The 23,729-nt window shown below is 30.5% G+C and overlaps 1 protein-coding gene across 1 annotated transcript; it reads right to left on the reverse strand.

The window, feature by feature from the left end:
- Nucleotides 1–5,808: 5,808 nt before the first annotated feature.
- Nucleotides 5,809–11,267, reverse strand: LOC131167981 (B2 protein). Its single transcript, XM_058127095.1, has 6 exons — nt 11,228–11,267; nt 9,247–9,821; nt 8,813–8,913; nt 8,072–8,155; nt 7,836–7,946; nt 5,809–6,202 (listed from the first exon to the last, which is right to left on the reverse strand). Exons 2-6 carry the CDS (start codon nt 9,809–9,811, stop codon nt 6,161–6,163), a joined length of 903 nt encoding a protein of 300 aa, XP_057983078.1. The 5' UTR covers nt 9,812–9,821; nt 11,228–11,267; the 3' UTR covers nt 5,809–6,160.
- Nucleotides 11,268–23,729: the final 12,462 nt, after the last annotated feature.

Below are 23,729 nucleotides of genomic sequence, written 5' to 3' on the forward strand. Positions count from 1 at the left end.
GAGAGAGAACTCACTGGTTCTAGAGAGAGAGAGAGAGAGTTAGTTTTTGGGTTTTCTTACCCCTTAAGCAACCAAAAATGATGTTTATAAAGCCTTTGACCGAGTCAAATTTGTCGACGAAGCGGCGCCTTCGTCAACGAACCACTTGAACTGTTCGTGGATGAAACTCTTCCTTCGTCAACGAACCCCATCCGGATTTTTTCTTGGTTCACTCGGTATTTCTTCATCAACGACACTCTAAATTTCGGCGATGAAGAACTGAAGGGATTTCGTCGACGAATATACTGGTTTCGTCAACAAACCCTACTGAAATCCCATTTTTACCCTTTTCTTATTTATTTTCCTTATTTACGGGTTCGAGTCTCTACATCTACTTATCCTATAGCCTTTAGATTCCAAAACTTCTTCCCATAATTCTGACTTAGCCTCTATTTAGCCCCTAATTTCATCAATCAATACCATATCATTTGTTAACAACATACACAATGGAACCTCATTTTAAATGCTCTTAATCAGTTGGTTCATCACTAAAGCAAAAAGATAAGGGCTCAAAGCATATCTTTGATGTACACCTATGCTAATCAGAAATTCTCTAATTTCTCCATCCATAGTCTTTATACTAGTTATTACTCGATTGTACATATCCTTAATAAAACTTATCATAAAATTTCCCTAGGTACCCTATCATATGCTTTCTCCAAGTCAATAAATACCATAAGCAAGTCCCTCTTCTTTTTTCTAAACTTTTCCATTAATCTTCTTAAAATATATATAGCTTCCATGGTAGATTTCCCAAGCATAAAACCAAATTGATATTCTAAGACCTTCATTTCTAACCTTAATTTTGTTTAACTATCATTTCCCATAGTTTCATCGTATAACTCACAAGTTTAATTCCACGATAGTTATTACAATTTTGAATATCTCCTCTATTTTTGTATATAGGTATTAAAGTTTTTTTCCTTCATTCATCTAGTATATTCTTAATTTTTATAATTGTGTTAAATAAATTAGTTAGTCATATAATTTCGTTATCACCTAAGCATTTCCAAACTTCAATTGGGATGTTATCCGGTCCTATAACTTTTCCATTTTTCATCATTTTTAGTGCAAACTTAACTTCTTAACTCTAATTTTGCAAATAAATGTCATATTTTTAGTCTTTTCCTCATTTGTCAATTCTAAGTTTAAATCTTCTATTTGGTTTCATTAAACAACTTATTAAAGTAACTTCGTCATCTATCTTTTTTGTCTTCGTCCTTAACCAAGACAATATTATCCTCACTTTTTACGCATTTTACATTTCTCAAGTCCTTCCTTTTCTTTTCTCTAGATTTAACAAGTTTAAATATATTTATGTCCCCTTATTTTGTATTTAATCTATCATACGAACTATTAAATGATCTCTATTTAGCTTCACTAATAGTTTTTTTGCATCTTTTCTTGTCTCTTTATATTTTTCAAAGTAATTCATGCTTCTACATTTTTGATACATTTTATACCAAATTATTTTTGTCATTACGGCTTTTTGGACATCTTTATCCCACCACCAACTTTCTTTGTTATTCGAGAATCTTTCTCTTGATTCACTTAAAATCTCTTTTGCTATCTTGTTAATATAGCTAGCTAATCTATTCCAAGGAGTATTTGTATCTACTCCATCCTCTATAGTCGAATCCCCATTTTAATAAATTTATTTTAAATTTTATTATATTTTCTCCCTTTAGGTTCTACCACCTATTTCTCTTACACTGGTTTATTTTATTTTATTTTTTTTTCCATTTTTTAATACATATATCTAACACTAAGACTCTATGTTGTGTGGTTAGGTCTTTTCACCTGGAATAACTTTACAATCTTTATATGATAAATTCTTTACCCTCCTAGTTAAAAATAAATAAAATAAAATCTATTTGACTTCTATTTTATTTCACTTTTAAAGGTTATGAAGTGTTCTTCTCTCTTCTTAAAGCAAGTATTCATTATAATTAAATCATATGACATAGTGAAGTCTAAGATCATCTCCACAAACTCATTTTTGTCTCTATATCCATATCCTTTATGTATCATCTCATAACATTTATTATCTCTTCCAGCATGTCCATTCAGATCTCCTCCTACGAATATTTTCTCAGTCCCTGACATGCCTTGTATAATACTATTCCTATCTTCCCAAAATTATCTTTTAAGATTTTATGCTAAGCTTACTTGAGGAGCATAAGCACTAATGATATTTATTACCTCTTGGCCGAACACCATATTGATTTTTATAATTCTATCTCCTACTCTATTTACACCAACAACGCTATCTTTTAAGTTTTTGTCTACAATAATTCCTACTTCATTCTTATGTTTTTCTTTTCCAATGTACCAAAATTTAAATCTTAATTTATCAATTTCTATAGCTTTCTCCCTCACCCATTTAGTTTCTTGAAGGCAAATTATATTAATATTTCTTCTAAGTGACCCTATATTCCAAGTTGCTAATATAATCTTAATTTCTTGAACTACCTTCTTTACCTTCCCACATCCAAAATGATGCAAGAAAGCTGACATTTTTTACACTGTACCCGGGTGCCGACACAGCATGTCGCTTCGGGGCGAAGACCTAACCCACCCTCGCCCACTTTTCGCTACACTCAAGTGGTACTAGTGTGAATCCAAGTATACTACAATTAAAGAATGATGCAATAGTACCTTTTTTTTTTTTGTTGATAAATTTTGTATATTCCAAAACCTGCAAATGAAAAACATACACTAAGCTTACAAATCAAAAACACAAAATCTCCACTAGTAGCCAACTATTGGAAAATTTTAATAACAATAGTAATAAGAAAAAAATAATAAGAGAGGAGAAGATCTCACGAGTGACTAAAAATTTTCTTAATTGTCAAGATTCTTATTCATATAGCATAACTGGTTTTAAAGTCGTCATATAAAATTTTTATTTTAATTTAAGAGCACCCTATGATCTTACAACATGTTCAAAACACTTCCTTATTTTATTCATTCTACTTTAACAATGTAAAACATCTTCGATTCTTCTATTCATATTATAGAGATCTATCATGTTTTATTTTGGTTGTCAATTACCTAATGCAACCCTCATGTTGCTCCTCTTTTACCTGGGCTTGAAAGTTGAAACCAGAAAATCCTTATGCTTGGGAAATAATATGACTTTTGTTTTCAAGTACTTGCATTTTAGTCATTTCACTATATTGTTGTAACATTTTTTTGTCATTAATTTATTTTTAACTTTATGGCACCTCCTAGCATCCAAATTCACAAGAATGAAGATAATCCACTGCATCGATTTTGCCCTTCCAATGTGTTGGGGTAATAGTCTCGACCCAATCTCAATTCTCTATTGTTTGTTTTGAACCATTTGGCAACACAATTTTATTACAAAGACATCACAAGGTTAAGACTAATGTAATACTTAATTCTCCTCAGAAATGACGCCTTACAAGATTGAGGGTTAATATATCCTTATATGATCAAAATCTATCTCATAAACCAGTGATGCAAGATTATAATATCATGCATCAATTTTTTCAACATTTAACCTTTGCAACAATTAGGCCTCAAGCGTGTTATCGTTATGCAAATTGGGTCTTGCATGACTAAATTAAATTGATTAAAATTGAATTGGAGTGAATATGATAGTCATTAGTAGCTAGTCATTTGGAAGGACAATATATATAAATGCTACCTTATCCTCTGGTATATTGTTTGATGCAAGACTAGACACTAAATTAAACCACCCCTCCTAAAAAAAATGTCACTTTTAACTTTATCAATCAGAAAATCTTTCGATTAAGGGTAAGCTAGGATTGTTATTTTATTTTACTATGCATTTGTTGGCAATGGCCAGACACCCTTCATTTATTCTATAAAGCTTATACTCACTTAGGGCTAAAAGAGACCCAATAAAAACAACAATATTCTCTCAAGAGAAGGAAAAAAAAAGGGGGGGAGGGGGGAGCCCATAAGGCTTCTCAAAGAGTAAGAAGAGTTATGCAATCTTAGTATCTTACTCTTGCTTTTAGGAAGAAGCTATTTTCTAGATTCGAATACATGATTAATTGATCATAATGAAACAAGCTTATCGTTAATTCAAGGTTGTGTTTAAAATATAAATTTCAAGTCTTAAATTTAAATATGTGAATTAAATTAATATAATTTTATATTAAATTTTATCTAAACCAAAGATCTAAACTAATCTCACTAGTTATTTTTTAAAAAAAATAAAATTTTAATTACCACATCAACAATATGAACAATTATCCTAGATTATTCTTGTTCCAAGACCCACCTCTTCTTAGCTATTATTTTATATTTTAGTCAAAAAATAAACTCAACATGTATCAAAATAAGTATAGTCCAAAACCACAACTTGCTCCTATGCTTATTTCAAAACTGCCCTAATATTGAATTCACCTCAATGGAATGAAATGCTTGTCCAATACAATGGTATCTATCACTACCACACTTACTGGCTTTTTTAGTCGGCATTTTGCTTAGAAATATATAGAAATTTATCTCTCGATGTTACGTATGCTTGTATTTTAAATTTTAAACATGTGACAAATTAATTTTACATTCATTAATATCTTACGTATAAAAGGAAAACCTATTCTCAACATGTTTATAATTTAGAAATCAGACACAATAGGGCTACAAATGAGTTGAGTCACGATACTCAATGCTCGACTCGATAATGGCTCGTTCAAACTCGTTTATTAAGTTAAAAACAGATCAAACTCAAGCTCAAATTTCGAGTTCATCAACTAAACCAGCAAGCATAAGTTAGCTTATAGTCAACTTTGTTGAGCTTGCAAGTCTACTTGTTTAACAGCTTGCGAGTTGATTCATTTATGAACATGTTTACTAATTTTTTAGTAACTCGTGGACTAACTCAATATTGAGGTTGTGAACTAGCTTGATATTAGACTAGTAAACATACTTAACATTAATTACATTAAATATTTGATTTTAAATTTTTTACTTAAAAATACATGTTTCTCAAATTATATTAATTAATTATCAATTAATTTAACTAGTCAATGGCTTGTTTCGTTTATTAATTTAAAATGAACTTCACTCGAGCCAAGTTTAAGCTTGAGCTTGAGCTCGCTTATAAATAAAAGAACCAAACTCAAGTTTGCCACAACTCGACATGCCTCAACTCATTTGCAACCTTAAGCACAAGGACAGTTCCCTATATAATTTTTTGAACGAAAGACAATACAATTAAAAACTAATTTAATTAATCACCGATCAATTTGGTATTGGTTTAATAAAATAACACTTTTCAGTTATCAAGTCAGGACACCTTATTTTTATATTCGATCAGCCAGTTTAACTGATTATACATATTATTAGTTTATGTATATTAATCTAACTGATTGAAAAGTATGGGAAAATTTCCATCCACCAATTTATATCTTCTTTAAAAGTAAAGGCTAAAAATTCAGTTAATATCAGTTAAGGGACTTACAATTCAGTAAGCTACAATTAGGTTAATATTGCAATTCTATTTGGTCTGATTCGATCGAACTTATTTCTTTAACCAAATTAACCATATCAACCGCACACAAAGCCCGACCAATCAAAAAGCAGCTGTGAAAAACCAATCAAAATGCTGCCAGTGCCAATGCCAGGACCTGAGAATGAAAGTAATTTATCAAACTAATTATTCACTCAGTCTACTAGTTCATAATTTGCATGAAACAGGAGGCAAGGTCTGCTGGAGATCAGCTTCAATCCCAATCAACACACACACATACACCAAGTTAACACAGAGTATTTGCACAGACAGAAACACATCAAAGCCTTGAGCTTTGAGGGCTTTTTAACATTATAATTTTGTTGTTCTCTTTCTCCATTGAGATTCGCAGGCCTCGGCTATAGAAAGATTATAATGCTAAATAACATACACATTACAAATATATATATCTTCACAAAGATAACAACACATTTATTCAGCTTGGCTCACACACATTTCAAACTTTTCTCGCCCAACCAGGACTTGCATCCTCGGGGCAGAGACCGTTCGCACAGCTGATAACGCACCACAGGACTACCACATCTGCTTTCCATTGCTAGCATCTACTTCTTTGGCTAGAAACAGCTAGCTGATGCTTCCAGTGACCGGGCTTCATACGCCTGCCTGCTCACACAGGTCTAGCAAGTCCAGGGTCTGCACAACCACCAAATTGAATTCACAACCATTGGTTTCGGAAATAAGCCAAAAATAAAAATATATAATTGATATGTGGGGAGAATAATAAATTGACGTTTAGGCTTAAAGAGTTTTGTGAAAGGGGTGAAAAGGCAAATTTGAAAGATATTATATCAAAACACATGATTTAAGAATGAAAATTTGCACAAATATGATTGAAAATTATCTAATACTTTAGTTAGTCACTTTACTATTTTCTTTTTCATTTTCCTTAGGCACCATCAAAAAAAATTATACAAAGGAAAATATGATGGAATCCTTGTTTTTATGTTTGGTTATCAAGGAAAATGAGAAAGAAAATAAAGAATATACTAAATCTATAAACAAAAATTTGATTTTACACACCACTAATATTTAGTTTTTTCTAATTTTAGTCATAATAAAAACAAACTTTCATTTTTGATAATATTTAATAGAGAAGAAAAATATAAGGAAAAATGTGTTTCCTACTTATTTTCCTTTCCTTTTTCCACATAAAATTCTTGATCCAAACAGACCCTTAATTAGGATATTCATTCTCAATTTTCTCTTTATACCAAATAATATTAAAAATGCGAATTTGTTTTGATGTAATTAAAATTTAAGAAAAATTAAATGTTAATGATGCCTAAAATTAAAATTTTATTTATTGATTTGATATATTTTTTGTTTTCTTTCTTACTTTTCTTGATAACCAAACATGAAAAAATGGATTCCTCCATATTTTCCTTTCCTCTGCCTCACATTTTCCAAGTTCTAAATGGAGCCTTAATAACCACACATGGAAAAAGGGAATTCCTTCATATTATTTTCATGTCAACATGTTTTCAAAGGGTCCAAATGGCAACCTTAAGACTAAGGGGAGATGGAGAAGAAAAGAATAGCACAGGAGCAAAACATATTTATACATGAGAAAAGTAAGGCTGCAACTGAATCAAACCAAGTTTTTAACATTTCCAGACTGAGCTCGTTAATTAAAGAGTTGAGCTTAGTCTTGCTCATGTTTTGTTCATTTATTAAACAAGCCTAAACAAAAAAGAATAATTTTATTCAAATTTCATTCGTTTATTAAGCTTTAAAATTAAACCTAAAATTGATCATTAATGTAAACTAACAAATAAACCTTAGATGCAGTACTTTTTATTTGTGTTTTACTTCTTATGTTGTGAAGAATTTTAAAAGATAAAGAAAAAGATGTGATTAGAAATGAAGAAATAGAATACTTTAAACTATATACGCTCTAAAAGAAGTTTATAAGAGAACCTCTTAATGAGCCAATAGATGAGTCAAGTTTGAGCCTATATAAGAACCAAAATTTGAATTACAGTGAGTTAACTGATAGCCTGCTTGAAAAGAAAATCTAATGTCAAGCTTATAATGAACTCATTTGTGGGCTAATTAAATAAGCTAGCTTGCAAGTTCGGCGATCCAAGTAAGAACCAGTTCAAGCTTGACTCATTAGTTTTCAAGTTCCAAACATAACCTCAAGCTTTTGACTTAATTATCTTAGTGAATGAGCTTAAATAAGCCATTATCAATCCAGTCACCCAAGTACCTAGCAAACAGCTTGGCTCATTTGTAGCCTTAGGACGAAGAAAAATTTGCATCATACCTCTGGGACTGACAGTTCAAGACGAAACTTTGGACCATCATAGTGGTGCAACACCGGCCTAAAAGCATCTTCTTCCAATGCCTTGCAGAGTTTCCTCACGCAAATCCTTACCTATTCATGAATAAAAATGGAAAAGAAAGATAAGTTCATAAACTGGGATTTTCCAGAAGGACCAGAAAAAGAAAAAACAAAAACAAAAACAAAAATGGTACTGCAAATGTTCAAATCCATTTTACCTGTGCAGGAAACCTTGATTCACCTTTACATTTTTTATCTTCCCAAGCAGTTGGGTCAATGTTAGAACCCCCAAAACTGGCTGCCTGCACAAAACAATTTGAAAAAAAAAATAAAAATTGATTGTGAAAATTAAACAAATATTAGAGTAACTAGATAATAAAATGCCAACAAATGCTAGCAGTTTTATTCCCATCTCAAATGAAGCAACACATTTGGAAATTAAGCACCACATTTATTAAACTAAGCAAAAAAATAAACCAGAAAATATGAATACTGCTAATTGATAGCAGTTGCATATAAAGAAAAACATATTTCCTAATTTAACAAATATTTCTGAATATAGGCTATCTGTGGATAACTTTCAAGAAAACAACTCTCCTCTTATGAAGTGTTTGCTTTGCAGAATGGAATGGGGTAGGAAAGGAAGGGAATAAAAATTTAAATGGAGAGTGACCAAATCAAGTCATAAATTTGATTTCACACCCTCTGATTCTATTCCTTTCCTATGTACCAAACATGCAATTAGTCTCATTTGCAATAAAAAATAATAAGGTAAAACATAATCTCAGAGAAACCCTGTTTAAAGATATATTCTCTCAATCCAATTATCAGAAGATCTTAATTAAACCTATAACTCAAAAAAAGATACAGCAAGAAGATTTAGAAATACTTATAATAGTACTTCAAGAAATGTGAAGGAAACCAATTAATTGAGCAAATAAACAAGGTTTTGAACAAACCTCAAAAATGCCATGCAATTGGTGCGTTGTATAGTTGTAGAGAAAGAGAGGTAATCCTGGTGTTATTGCCCGAACAGAATCTCTATACCTCGGTGGCAGGCCTGCCAGATAGTTATAATATTAAAATAACACATTATATAAAAAAAATTTTGCCTAACACTGAAAACAATAGATAAAAAAGAAAATGACACAGCACAAACACACACATGCTACCAATAGTAATGTTGCCAAGCAGTACAACCATCATAAACTCTATTACTCCACATTCAAGAAAAGGGACCCAGTCCCTAATCAATTTTAGGTTGAAAAATAATATCGAATATTAAACTGATCCTATGTTGTCATATACCCACAATGAATTACACATGCGGAAAATGCTCACTCAAGCACCTCAAGTATTATTTGGGACAAGCTCACGGAGCAGAAAAAATTACCAAATAGTTGTCGTTTCAGATCTTCCTGCATTGTGTCATTGTTGCACACAAAGATGTAGCCTCCCAGCACCTCATTCCTTGGGAGTGTCTCTGCAGCAGGCAAAGTCTTGAACCTTTTGTCAATTGCATTGTTTGTACTGGAGTTTTCATTGTTGTTGTTATTGCTGTTGTTGTTGGGCTCTTTGTTGCTGTGATTATTGCCACTATACTTGCTACTAACCAAATTTCCCAAACCGTTTCCATTGCTTTTTTGGTAAACTGCATTCACATTGTACATTCCATTCCTGAAAGAACTTTTGCTTACATTCTCATTCATTTTAGAGTCCAAGCTCAAAAAATTGAAGTTGAGGCTTTCAAATTTGTTATCTTCTTGAAATCCAGTTTTGTCCCTTGGCCTTGTTTCAGCCTGTCCCTTTGAAAGAACAAGATTATTCATCCGTTCGCCCTTTGACCTTGTCTGCTCAGCCAGTTTAGATGCAGCCATTAACCACTTGTGATCCTCGGAAACTTTGGTTTGCCCCCGAAGTTCATCGCCCAATTGCCAAAAGCTATGAATGTTTTCCATCTTGGAAAACCTAATGAAATGACAAATACAACAAAACGTATTATGAAAACAGTACAACGTTTTTTCTGGAAAGTAAACAGGGATAAAAAAAGTCATTTCAATGGATGCAGCAAAAAGCATGCGAAAAATTTTGGGGGGAGAGGGGGGTATCATCAAAATGCTAACATGGTTTATTGGGACATCTATGCTTTTACCTATTACATAGCATTAGATATTCAGATTTAATACAAGGATTTCACCATTTCAACAAGTTTGGTTATCATTCCAAGAGCATGTATAAGAAAAAGCACTCTAAGATATTTGATCATCAAATAAGTAGTTAGTCATGGGTACATCACAACAGCAGTTAGTCATGGGTACATCACAACATGGATATTTGAAGAAATGTTAAAACTAAAAATTAAATGGAATAAAGTTTTATGGCTACATGAGCGGAACATAAACATGCACAAAGAAACCCCCCCCCCCCCTTTTCTCTGGGGAGGGGGGACAAATCCTAAAGGCTAAAGCCAACCAGATAGGCTTAAAAAAATACTTACGGCATGTGTAATATGTTGTTGACACGCTTGAGAGGAAAAAGTGAAAAACAATATTAAGCACCTCAAAGTCAACATGACTTAAAGATCATCCAGTATTCCTTTAATCCCCTCACTTTACTAATAAGAGATCAGCATTACTTCAAATCAAGCCAGCATGAATTAATCACCTCGAGAAACCTTGAGCACAGTAGCACACACACTAATAGCCTGTTTAGCTGTGAAAATAATTGTTATTTTCTATTTCCAATTTTCAAAAATTACAATTTGGAAAACAAACTGGTATTTTTATAATTCTTTTTTAAGAAAATCGAAATAGAAAATAAAATCTGTTTTTAACAACCAAACAGGCTCTAAACTACTTAACACGAACAATTACAAGATCGTGTTTCGCTTTTCTGTAAATAGATATCAACTCAACAAAGTCATTACCTAACTTTTTCGTGCATCATCTCCGATTGAACAGTAAATCAAAAAACCAGATTTAAAGAAACATGAGCATTTCATTAATCAAATAGAAATGAAAAATTGAACTTCCATTCATCAAATGACTGATTTCATCCTCCAACAAACCACTTTGTAGAAAGAGCTCCGGTGTCAAATTAGTCTAAAATCTAATTAAGATTCTCGACACAAAAAACAACAGTGAAGAGAAAATGCCAGAAAGCAGCTTCCTTTCTTGAGCATCTTCGACATTTTCCTCTGGAACACTTGCAGCACAACATTAAGATGTGGTAGGGGAAAAAAAGAAAACGGCAATCAAGTGAATTAACGCCGCACATAAAAAGCTAGAATTACAGTCAAAAAGACGAGAACTCGCGCTGGATCTGATAGATCAACTGAACGAACCCTAGATTTGGGGAAGAGAGAGAGAGAGCACCTTTTTCGCCTAGGCCGCGAGCCGCTGTAGAGGAGGAGTAAAGGCACGCATTTCAATATTTATAGATGGCAGGTGGTTCAGAATACCCGCGCTTTTCAGCATAATTTACGTTTCTGCCATTTCAATTTTTAAATATTAAATAAAAAAAAGCTTCCATTTGCTTAGCACTTTGAAACTTACTATTAATAATATGTATTTTGACATTTGTGCCTAAATAAAAAAAAAATTAAAGGGTCTAATATTCATATCTAAAATTTGAAATTTATCAATAAAAAAAAATTACTTCAACATTCAAATTCGTAAGAATAAAATATAATTAACACAAATCCTTCTAATATAAATTTTACATCATTTTAATAATTTTTAATTTAAAATTTACGATTTTGAATTTCAAATCTGATTTATAATTATTTCTCTCGCTTTCAAATGAAAATATAATTTGGCATCCATCTCCAACAAAATGAGCCTTACATGATTATTGAATTTAAATATCAATATAATATTTTATAATTAATGAGAATGCTTAGATGGATAAGTAATATAACATTGAAAGACAAATTAATGAATAAACATATTCGTGGTAAGTTAGGTGTAACTCTTATACAAGATAAGATAAGAAAGGGACAACTCAGATAGTATGGACACTTGCAACATAGGCTTATAGTGCACCTATGAGGAAGAGTAACTTAGTTATTGTGGGGAGCAGTAGAAGGGATAGGGGTAGACCTAAAATAACTTGAGAGGATATAGTGACTAAGGATTTAATATCCTTAAATCTATCAAAAGAAATGGCTCATGATCGCATAAATTGGCGGAAAATAATTCATATAGCCGACCACACTTAGTGAGACTAAGATTTGGTTTTGTTGTTGTTGTTATTAAAAAAGTAAAAAAAAAAAAAACACAACAAATTCATGAATAAAATTTAAATTCTACTCATTATTAGTATTTGGTTTTTTCATATTTTCAATCGTATTAAAATATTATTTTATTTCTAATTGTACTTAACATAAAAGAAAAATATAGTAAAAAATAAGTTTTTTTTTTTTAAATAAAATTTTTAATCCAAACGACTTTTAACTAAGTTTTTTAATTATTTAAAAAAAAGGGTGGGGCGAGGGGGTCTGTCGTGGTCGTGACGCCCATGCCAGCTTTTAAAAATTTATTTGAGGGCGCTGTGACCGAAACGGCACACGCGCTTGTGGATTGCATGCGAGCGGTGCCGCCACGCGCCACTGGTGCAGCTTTTTGTATTTAAGTCAACGCCATTTGCTTACGTACGTCGTTGACAATTTTATTTGGGACCGTTGGATCTCATGATGCAAAAATATCATGACGGTTGGTGCGTGGGCAATGAGCTGGGTTCACGAACTCCTTTTGAATTTGAATTCAGATCCCACGTGCAAACCTATTTCGTGGGCCGGGCTTGCAAAAGCCCACAGTATTTTTTTTAATTAAATGAAAAATATTTGTATATCCCGCTTGAAATCACCAATTAGAAAATGACATTTCACCAATTAATGGGGATCAAGAATTTTGACAGAGAAAAAAAAAGAAAAAGAAGAAAAAACTCATTTTTATTGTAATTTTCTATTTATAATAAATACTATTAAAAATGAAAATATATTTTAATATAATTAAAAAAAATTAGAAATAAAATGTTGAAAACCAAACTTTTGTTCATTAGTTTGATTTATTTTTTATTCTATTTTTTTATTTTTCTTGATAATTAAATATAAGAAATTGAATTCCTTTATATTTTTTTTTCCTTTTTCTGTTATTTTTCAAATTTCAAACTAGATCTAAATGTTGTCTGATAACAAATTTAACTGAAAATTAGTATAATATTTTGTCAATTTGTGCATTTAAAAATAAATAAAAATAATTTTAAGGATATGTAAATTTTAAAATTTGTTCATTAATTTGTACAATTTTTTTTAATTTTATTTCTTATTTTCCTTGATAACCAAATGTAAAAAAATAAAATCTTTCCTATTTTTCTTTCCTTACTCTGATATTTACTGGGCTCCATACAAGCTGAAACTCTATCTAGATTTGTATGAATTTATACAAAGCTTTTAAATTTAAGCTTCCAAATGTAGCATAAGAGATAAATGTATCCTACATTAATGTTAGAACTCAAGTTAGAATTTGTGTAGACTTGAGAAATCGTGTATTATTTTTATATCAAATTTGCACAAATACAAATCTAAATCTTCAAATTCGTAATCTAAACAAAAACCTAAATTGTAAAGATCGATTGATAAATTTAGTTGAAACGAACAATTATCACTCAAAACTTATTTACAATTAATTATTTCAATAATTTTTCAAAATACGAGAGGATTGAACTATTTAATGAAATAATAATTTTTCGACTTTGGGCAAAAACATAAGCACAAAGATTTTAGGCCCATGTATTCTGCATCAAATAGTAAAGACTTGTAAAGTTAAAAAGAGTTTTTATTTTTTATTTAAATTTTTCTAAATAATTATAAAAACAGCTCCTTATTTTTTGTTTTCTAATGTTTTTATTAAAAATGTACATGTAAATGATTTGTTTAAATGTAAAAAAATATTTTTTTCTAGATTTTAAAATAATTAAAAATCACATATTATTTTTAAAATTCTCAAAATCATATAAGAAATGAAAAATATAAAAAAAAATGACATTTTCATATTATTTTTAAAATTTTAAAATAAAAAACATAACTATTTTTCGCAAGTGAAACCAGTGTCGAATTTTATTATTATTATTTTAAGATTTTTTATATACGCAAAAATGAAAATAAGCTGATTTTTTAAATTATTCTAAAATTTAAAATTTATAATTAAAAAACATCACTAAATAGGCTCTAATTTTTATTATAGAAAATATTTTTTTCAAATAAATCATGCACAAATTTATTAAATTTAATTTTAATAAGTTTGACTAGATTTTGCTCTTTTATATTTTTTAAAATATATAACTAATTTAAAGTTAAATCAATAGATAGGTCAATTCAATTAATTTGACTCGCCAATTTCAATTTAATTATTTAAATATGTCCAAATAATAATTATTTATTTGCACAATTCAGTGGACCAAGCTGACCCAAAAGTTGAGCCAATTAATACCACCAATCACGGGCCTCGGCCTTTCAAAATTACTTTGGGGGTAATATTGTAAAATGATTTTTATTTTTAATTAAAATTTTATATTAATCGAAGTTGTTCTTTGTGATGATCCAAAAATATATATATATGATTAAAGTACAATAATAATAAAATAATAAAAATAGTCATTAAGTTAATATCAATACAGAAGTGTTTTTCTGTAGGATCCTTGATTCCATGTTTGATGCCTAAGAAAGACCTTGTCTTAGCGAGTGCTCAGAGACCATTGCGGCTCAGTCGCTCCCTGGAGGTCGGCCTGGTCAAAATGGAATTTCATAGGATAAACAGGATAGACACTATTTGTACACGTAAATAAGTATATATACATAAAATAGTGTTTTGACAGACATAATTTGTAGAAATACATAATAAGATAATAATAATATAGGTATCATATGTGGGGCCCACAAGACTATGTGGGGTCCACATGAGTCCCGGAGCCACAAGACACTGTTTATATACGTAAATAAGTACATAAAATAATGTTTTAACTGATATAATTTGTAGAAATATATGATAAAATAATAATAATATAGGTATCCTATGCGGGGCCCACAAGACTGTGTGGGGCCCACATGAGTCCCGAAGCCGTATGGAGGTTTACACGAGTCTCAAAGCATAAAATCGTATAAGAATTATTCGAGTTACGTAGGATCCATTCGGGTCTCGAAGTTGTGTGGGGCCCACAAGACCGTGTGGGGCCCACATGAGTTTTTAAAATTCAAATTTAATTCTTATTCAAAAATAAATAATAAAATAAATGATTACTAAAAATAGTTTAAAAGTAATAATAATAAGAATAATAATGATAATAATGATAAAGAAAAATAATAAAATAATTAATTGATTAATTAATTAGGTAAGTAATAAATTAAGAATTTATTTAATGGGAATGGTGGCAAGCACTCCCACATGGCCTCCATCCCCATCCCATACTCAACCCATACCTTGCCCATTCTTTGCCCATTCTTAAATTTTCAAAATTATAATTTCACCCATCTCCCCACACTTTTATAAATTCTATTTCTTCCCCAAAATTTTCTTATAAATAGGGAGCTCTCAACCTTCATTTTTCACAACAATTTTCCAAGGAAGAGAAGGATTAGTGAGTGAAAGAATTTGTGGTGGAGAGAGAATTTTTGAATAAATTCTCAATCACCCACTTTTTCCGATCTCATTTCTTAAAGATAATTATTGTGTTCGTAGCACACGGTAAAAGAAGAAGGTAAGTAAATTTTGATTATGTTAGTTTCTTTTTATTTTAAATTCATACCCGAGTTTATTATGTACGTAAATTTTAATTATGTTACTTAGTTCCACAAAATTTCCATGAGTTTATTTTTACACATATTTAATTATACTAGTTCTATCTTTAATATACGTGCATCTATTTTTGGGTTAAGAAATGTTCCAATCCCCTCGGGTAAATTTTCAACATTTATTTCTATTCAAAAATGAAATTATATATATTTTTAACACAAAAATTGTGTGGCATGAGTTTATTTTTACGTTACATTTTTTATGAAAATATGAGTAAAGATGAGATTTTCACGATATTATTTTAAATTGCATAAATTATAATAAGATGATTTTAAAACCCCTTATGGCAACGAAAGTTCAAAGTTACAGATGCTCGGTACCGCAGCTTAAAGTTTATACGGATCAGAGTGCACCCACACTGTTTACAGAGTGGTTATTTATGTTAGTGGATTTCTCCTGAGTGCACACCTGGTTTAAGTCCAGGACTTAATAAGGAAAATCTCACTTAAAGTTTACGTACGTTGATTTAGTTTGGTCAGCCAGCCAGCTAAGTCCAGTCTTCGGACCGCACAACCCAGTCATGGGGGTAAACATGACTTATGGCAAACAGGCCTAAGGGTGGTTTTTACAATATATGTTTATACATATTTAATTACGTGTACAAAGTTACTGATGATTTGAAAGAAAAGTGTAAGTTTACGTGAAAAGGATCATTTTGGTGCTTAAATGACGATCTAAGGAAAACGTACAAGGAAAAGTATATGTATGTTTATCATTAAATATTTTTACAGTTTTAAAGTTAAAAGTTTAATTTATCAATTATAGTATATGATTATAAAAATTTACTGTTAAAATTGATGAAAAAGTTTATGCAGGAATGTTTAAATTTGTGTTTATTCTAAAAGCAGTTTTGAAGTTATAGTATTAAATATTGTTTTACGAAATTCTTTAAAAGCTCATTTTGGCCACACACTAATAATAATCTTATTTACTTACTGAGCGTCGTCTCACCCCAATCATATTTTATTTCAGATAACTCTGAAGGACATGTCGGAAATCAGGCTTAGCAAGCATGCGGGTGGGGATTAGAAAAATAAAGATTAATTAGAAACATTAGTATGATTTCAGATATTTACGTTTGTGTAATTTTCTTCTTTTGAAATAAGTGATTGTAACATGAATAATTAGCGCTCTGGTTTAATAAAAATTGAGTTTATTTTGCTTCCGCTGTAAATCAGAAGTAAAAAGTTAATATCCCAGGCCCCTCGGGGTCGGGGTGTTACATTCTTGCTCTACAATGAGCTGGCAATTCTCATTTTCACATGCCTACAAGTTAGCAAGTCCATCTCCATTCTCCTCATAATGATTTTCAATGAAGCATATACTTTTTCAGATTTACCAAAATAAATTTTTAATCTCTTTTTTTTTTTTTTTTTTGTAGTGTAGAAAATTTAAAGAGTAATAGACCTTTATTAACGCCCTAATACTTGTTATGTAAATCATTTTAAAAAATTATTGTGAAGAGAAAATTATTAAGTTAGGTCACCTAATTACATCATGCTTTAAATAATTAGTTGTATTATTGGATTTTGAATGGTATTTGAAGTAGTGTTTTGGAACATAGATTCCGAAATTTTAATTTGGATTTGTGTGCATTTGAAAAAAAATGAAATATAGTTTTATATAAGGGGTATAAGTGACTCAAACTCGTTAGTTTTAGTGGTTACATAATTCTAATTATTGTATTTTGATCATAATAACTCATTAGTGGTTCTAAATTAAACTAATCTTTACATACTAAACTATGACAGGTATAAGTGGCAAAATCATACAGATACGGGTTTAAATGCAAAAATCAAGCAAATATTCTCATAGGCAAAGATCGAGTGGACACTCAAATAGGCAAAGATCAAGTGGACACTCACTTTGAGATCTCAAGCACATGCTGATGGAAGCAAATGTAAAATCATATGTAATGGGAAGTGTTTGAGATAGTATTTATTGTAACTCTTGTAGTTATAATTCATGCAAGTTTATTGAGTAAGAGTTAAGCAAATGCATATACATACTAGTATATAGGATTTCACTAAATCATAAGTTTCATACTTATGAGTTTTCAAAGATAAAACAACGAGCTTTACGAAAATATCTTATATTCAACTGTGTTTTAATATATAGGACAAGTGTTAAATGATTTTAGTGTTGTAAACTTTTATATATTTGGTCCTAGTTGGGTTAAAACCATGATTATGCACCTAAATATCAAGTTTCTGAAGAAATCGGGCAAATTGTCGACGATTTGGCTTAGGTGCTTCAACGGTTTCAGGCAGAGAGAAGTTGAAATTTGGCCAGGAGGAAACTGTCCACGGCTTTAGCAAACCGTCCACGGTTTGGGGGAAACTGTCAATGATTTTTTGAATCCGTCAATGGTTTGTATCGGGATTCAAAACCCAACAGCTATAAACAACTAGCTTTCAATGTATTAAATAATTTTCTAAGCTCAACGGTCATAAAACGGTTAGAACTCAAGTTAGCCTATAAATACAAGACTAAAGACTTGTTCTATGATTGATTTTAGTAATTTACATATAGTGAATAACTTTTATAAGCACTTTGCATTTTTAGTTCATCATTCAAGTACTCACTTTCTCTCTTGATCTAATCTTATTGTGATTCATTACATGAGAAATTAGTATGAGGTTTTCATTGTATTAGATATCAACTCATTCAATAAGCATTGTTTGCTACAATATATATTTTTGTAAATCATCTTCATCTTGTAAGGGTTCTTTGTAAATCAAGTGTTAAAGGATTTGTTCCCTTGTAAAGTCTTTGTGTGAGCAAAAGAGATTTGTTCCCGTGGGAAGGCTTTGTGTGAGCATTAAGGGAGTTGTTCATTTGGAAAGGCTCTATGTGAGCGTAAAGCGATTTGTTCCCCTGTGGTGTAAAGGCTTGTCCGTCCTCAAATGAGTTTGTATAGTGGATTTGAGAACTCTAGAGTGCGTCTCAAAGCGTGGATGTAGGCAAGGGGCTAAATCACGTTAATATTGCTTGTTGAGGTTTTTCTTCCCTACTTTTTAAATTATATCTTATGCATGGTTTATATTAAGTATATTGTGATATAATCATTTGTATCTTACTAATATTTAATATTTTGTAGAGAAAAACACAAATTTGCAAAAGAGTCTATTTGTTAGATTATCACTTTACCTAAAAGCTTAAGTTGTTAGGTTGTGGGCCAATAATATATATCAAGTTTTAACACTCCACCGCACGTACAGCCCGACACCACGTGGAGAGATAAACATATGACAAATAGCACCCATAATAGAGAATGCAATAATTTTTTTTTAAATTGCGGGCAGCAAAACTAGAACTCAGGAACTCATGGTAACTAGCTCTGATATCATGTTAGATTACCACTTTACTTAAAAACTTAAGTTGTTAGGTTGTGGGCCAACAATTTTTATCAAACTTTAACACTATTTACCCCCCCCTCTAGACTCGACTTTTGGGCCAACAAAACTTATTCACGACCTACTTGAACTTGACTTGTCTCCTAACTCAATTCACTCGATTTTACTCGAGTTTGAGCTACTAGAGTATTTTAAAGAGTCAAGTTCAAGCTCAATAATAGTACTCGAGTCGATTTTCAAGCCTAATCGAGTTTTTTAATTTTATCATTTTTATATTATATGTGTCATATACTATATATTTTACAAATATATTTAATATTATATATACATCATATATATTTATATATGTATTTAATATTAATTTATAATCGAAACGAGCTTAATTGAGTCTAACTCGAGTTTTATAAACTTATAGTCGAATCGAGTTCAAGTTTAACAATTATGAAATCGATCGAGTTTGAGTCGAGTTCCAAACTCAATATTTATAGTCGAGTATAATTCGAGTATTTTACTGTATCGACTCGACTTGACTTAAACACACCATTTTATATTCTGTGTTATCCAAATATATTAACCCTTTGTTTGGAAATACCTTGAATTTAGAATTGTATTGGATTTGGATAAAATAATGTGAAATTATATTGAAATTTGTTCTAATCCATCTAAATCCAAATCCAAAGTTTGAAATTTATGTTTCCAAAGATAACGTAAAATTCAAATTTAAGGTTTCAATTCTATGCTACCAAACATAAGGTGACTTATTTCACAATAATTTGACTTAAACATATAATTTTTTAATTCAAAATTTAAGGACATGATTAATTGTATAAAATGGGACATTATTAGGTTGCTTAACTTAATATTAAGGTTTTTTTTTCATTTCACTGATAATGGACTATTAATATGAGTATTTGTCTGCCACGGAGCTCACATTTAGGTCATTAGCATTAGAGCGTACAAAACTGTGAAGGAGCCAAATCATTGTATATATATTTTTTAACATTCAAACTCAATATATTTGATATAAAAGTTTCGAGTTCTAACCTTTGAGATATTTTCTAACAAACAAAAATCTTTTTCTCCTTTTTCATATTTTCTCTCCGAGTTTAAGGTTTGTCAAAATAAAATATTTGTTTCATAAGCTGCAGACAATAAAATTTTTCTAATATGCATAATCATCCTTGTGATTGCCTACTGTGTATGCTCTTCAAAAAATACCTAAATTGGTTTATCAAATATGTATTTTTAGATTAAAAAATACAAATAAAAAATTGAAGTGTAGAGAAAATAACTATTTTTTTTTGTATATTTTCTTATTATTTTATTATAATAAAAGAATAAATACTCTCATAAAATTTAAAAATAGTTATTTCTTATTTATTTATTCTTAGGGATTCATAAAATCTTGAGTTTATTATTTGATTTGTAACAACTACATATTTATTTGTATAACTGATTATAATTAACTTATTATAACTGATCAATTACTAGAATTAGGCATTCAGGCGAATCAAATGTAACCCGAGAATCGAAATCAAATCAAATTGAAATTTCAATTAATCGTTACTTTCTTTCGCGATTTATAAATTTTTACATTCTTTATTCAGCTTACAAAAAAAAATTGTGGAGAGAAAGAGGTGAGTGGTCGCTTGAAAAACTCGATCCACTTAATTGTGAAAACCAGCTTTTATTTTCCATTTCAATTTCCTAAAACATTACAACTCAACTATGGTCTCTTGAGTAACATAATAGACGAACATTCTACTCGGTCGTTGAGTTTTTAATTACTCAATTAATTTTGTTGCTTTGGTTTAAATTAGGATTAGATTAAGTTCCTGATTCGATTTCTCAAACCATGAACGTCCCTAAAGCTAGTAGGTAAAGTGTAAAGTCCACCTAATGCTTCACATTTATATTTATGTTGCGTTTAGGAGCATGAATTTGAGACCTTAAATTTAGATTTAAATGAATTTAAACAAATTTTAATACAATTTTATATTACATTTTATCAAAATTCAATACAAACTCAAATCCAGTGTCTCTCCAAGCATATGGTTATTGTATTTTTAAGATTCAAACCAAAGACAAATTCATTCATTAGCATAGCTTTTTGGTTTGAGTCAATATGAATCATTCAAATTAATAGTAGACAGTTTTGCGTATACTTAGAATAACAGTTTATACGCTAAAATTGAAATCTTACACAATTGATTAAATTTGACCCATTGTTAGTCAAAATTTATGTTGGTAGATTGAACGCAGCTCTCAAAGCACAATGGCGATGCTAGGGACTCGAGGATGCATTGCGCTTGTAAAATTAACCAACTCTGTTTTTAGATTGTTAGAAAATTATTTTTTACTAGATTAAAGTATAATGAGACACGAGGGCTTGTTACAAAATCTAGTGATTGAAAAAGAAAGTCATAAAAATACAAAAATAATCATGACGAGTTTAACTACAAAGATCATTTTATTTTATTTTAAAATTTTAACATAATTATAAAAATTTAAATTATTTTTCCGTATTGCAATATTTGTATGATTTTTTTTAGACTATTCACTTTGAAAAACAGTTATATTTTTCGTTTTAAATTTTTTTAAAGGATCAAAAGGCATATTATTTTCCAAAATTTAAAAATTCTATAAAAAAAGTTGAAAAGCATAATTTTATTCCTTTCTATATTTCTATTTTCTTATATTTTTTTAAGAAAATGAAAAATAATATGTGGTTTTGCAATTAAAATAAAGGTTGCCTAGTCAAAGTTTGGAGAAATAGAAATAAATCAGACCACAAAAATTAGTGGTCCTCCCCTCTTTTTATGTTTAAAGGATAATATAATAAGCATAAAATAAATGAAAGAAATATAAAATATAAAATATAAAATAATAAATTAATTAACTAAAAAAAAATCAAATTGAATGAATCCCAATATTAACTTTAGTCCAAATGCTCTTTGTTTCTGATTTGATTAAATGAATTTTATCTTTAAAAAAATAAGAGTTCTCTACAAATTCTACTTATAAATAATCTAGAGAAAAAATAAAAAAAAAAGTTGATTGGGCAATATTATTTGGTTTAAGAAAGTTATTCCCTGGTATTCTTTCATCTACTAGTTTTTAACTCTTAGCAGATTGTATACTTTTGGTAAGCTTAAAGCTTGAGGTCAACTATGTTAAAGTGGGGATTGAATTAGGGAATCACTTTTTTTTTTTTTTTAGTGTCAAGTACCTTATGTTCTAACTGCATATGCATGTTGAGACTTGGAAGCCAACGATACTACTAGAAAATAAGGCAAGAGAGTTACACGGTTCGGCCTTAAAGGCCTACGTCCATGGTAGGAACCTCACCTAGGATCAACTTTCATTAACGGTGGAAAATGATTTACAAGTACACATATCAAACATGCGGAAGCTCTTTGATCTCCTCCAAAAATCAGCCCAAGAACCCTTAACTCTTGTCTCTCCGCCAAGGACTCTCTTGGTCTCTCTCTTGTCTTCTCCCGACTCTCTCAAAATCCCCCCTCCCCAAAATAATCGCAATATGTTTTTGGCTGAAGACTCTAGAACCTGCGTTGGAGATCAAATAATAAAATACAAGTGACTGAAAAATTACAGAGTTGCCCTAAATGACAAACTGACTTGCAGTCATCTGATCTCAACTGCATTTAACGGCTCAGATTTCAGCTTGACACTCTTCAACAATACTCCACCTTGGCACACTTGTAATCCTTGCTCTTCCCTTGCTTCACCTATGGCTGTTCCTGCAAAACACAACACTAGCAACTTCCTAAATTAATTAAGTTTGAACAATGTTCAAACTTGATTTGGTACTGGCCTTAGTAATTTCAATCAGAGGGATATCTATATTGGAATTTTCCTTACTTCTATTTCACCACTAAAAATAATATCCCTCACAAAGTAGTCTAACATCTATATGTTTGGACCTTTCTGTTAAACAGATCTTATCCCCAATGAGGTACTTCGATTGTCACAAATAAAGCTATGACAGCTCCACCATACGCAAATATATATTTCTGGACACAGCCTTTTATCCATATAGCCTCTTAAAAGCTTCAGTCATGGGACAATATATTCAACCTCTTGGTAAAACAAACAAGAAATAACAACAACACAGACTACCACAGGGTGTGAGTTACAACTAATAGCCCTATAACCAAACAACAAAAAAGAAACCACAGACACCCATCCACCCGACCCAAAGAACTTCCTGGTATCTAGATTTCCAACATAGTCAGAATCTACACATCCTTTTGACCCTATTTCATAATGCATATCATTTTTTCCAAATATTTAATCCTTGTTATTTCAAGTATTGAAAAAATTGTTTCAAAGCATGCCAATGTGGTTTTCGAGGTTTGCTCATAAATTTGCTCACTTGACTTACAACATAAAATAAATTAGGTCTAGAACATACCATAGCATACATTACACTTCCAACCATACTAGTATACGGTATTTTATTCATAAACAGTGACTCATTTTCAGTTTGAGGACACTATTTCCTAGACAATTTAACATGTTGTGCAACAGAAACAGAAAAAGGTTTAACATGACTCATTCCAAATCTTTTTAACACTTTTGACATATAGACTTTTGGACAAGTAGAAGAGATTTTAATCACCGTCTTCAGTTATTCCCATGCCAAAGTA

The sequence above is a fragment of the Malania oleifera genome, chromosome 11, assembly GCF_029873635.1.
Source record: "Malania oleifera isolate guangnan ecotype guangnan chromosome 11, ASM2987363v1, whole genome shotgun sequence".
Taxonomy (NCBI): Eukaryota; Viridiplantae; Streptophyta; class Magnoliopsida; order Santalales; family Ximeniaceae; genus Malania; species Malania oleifera.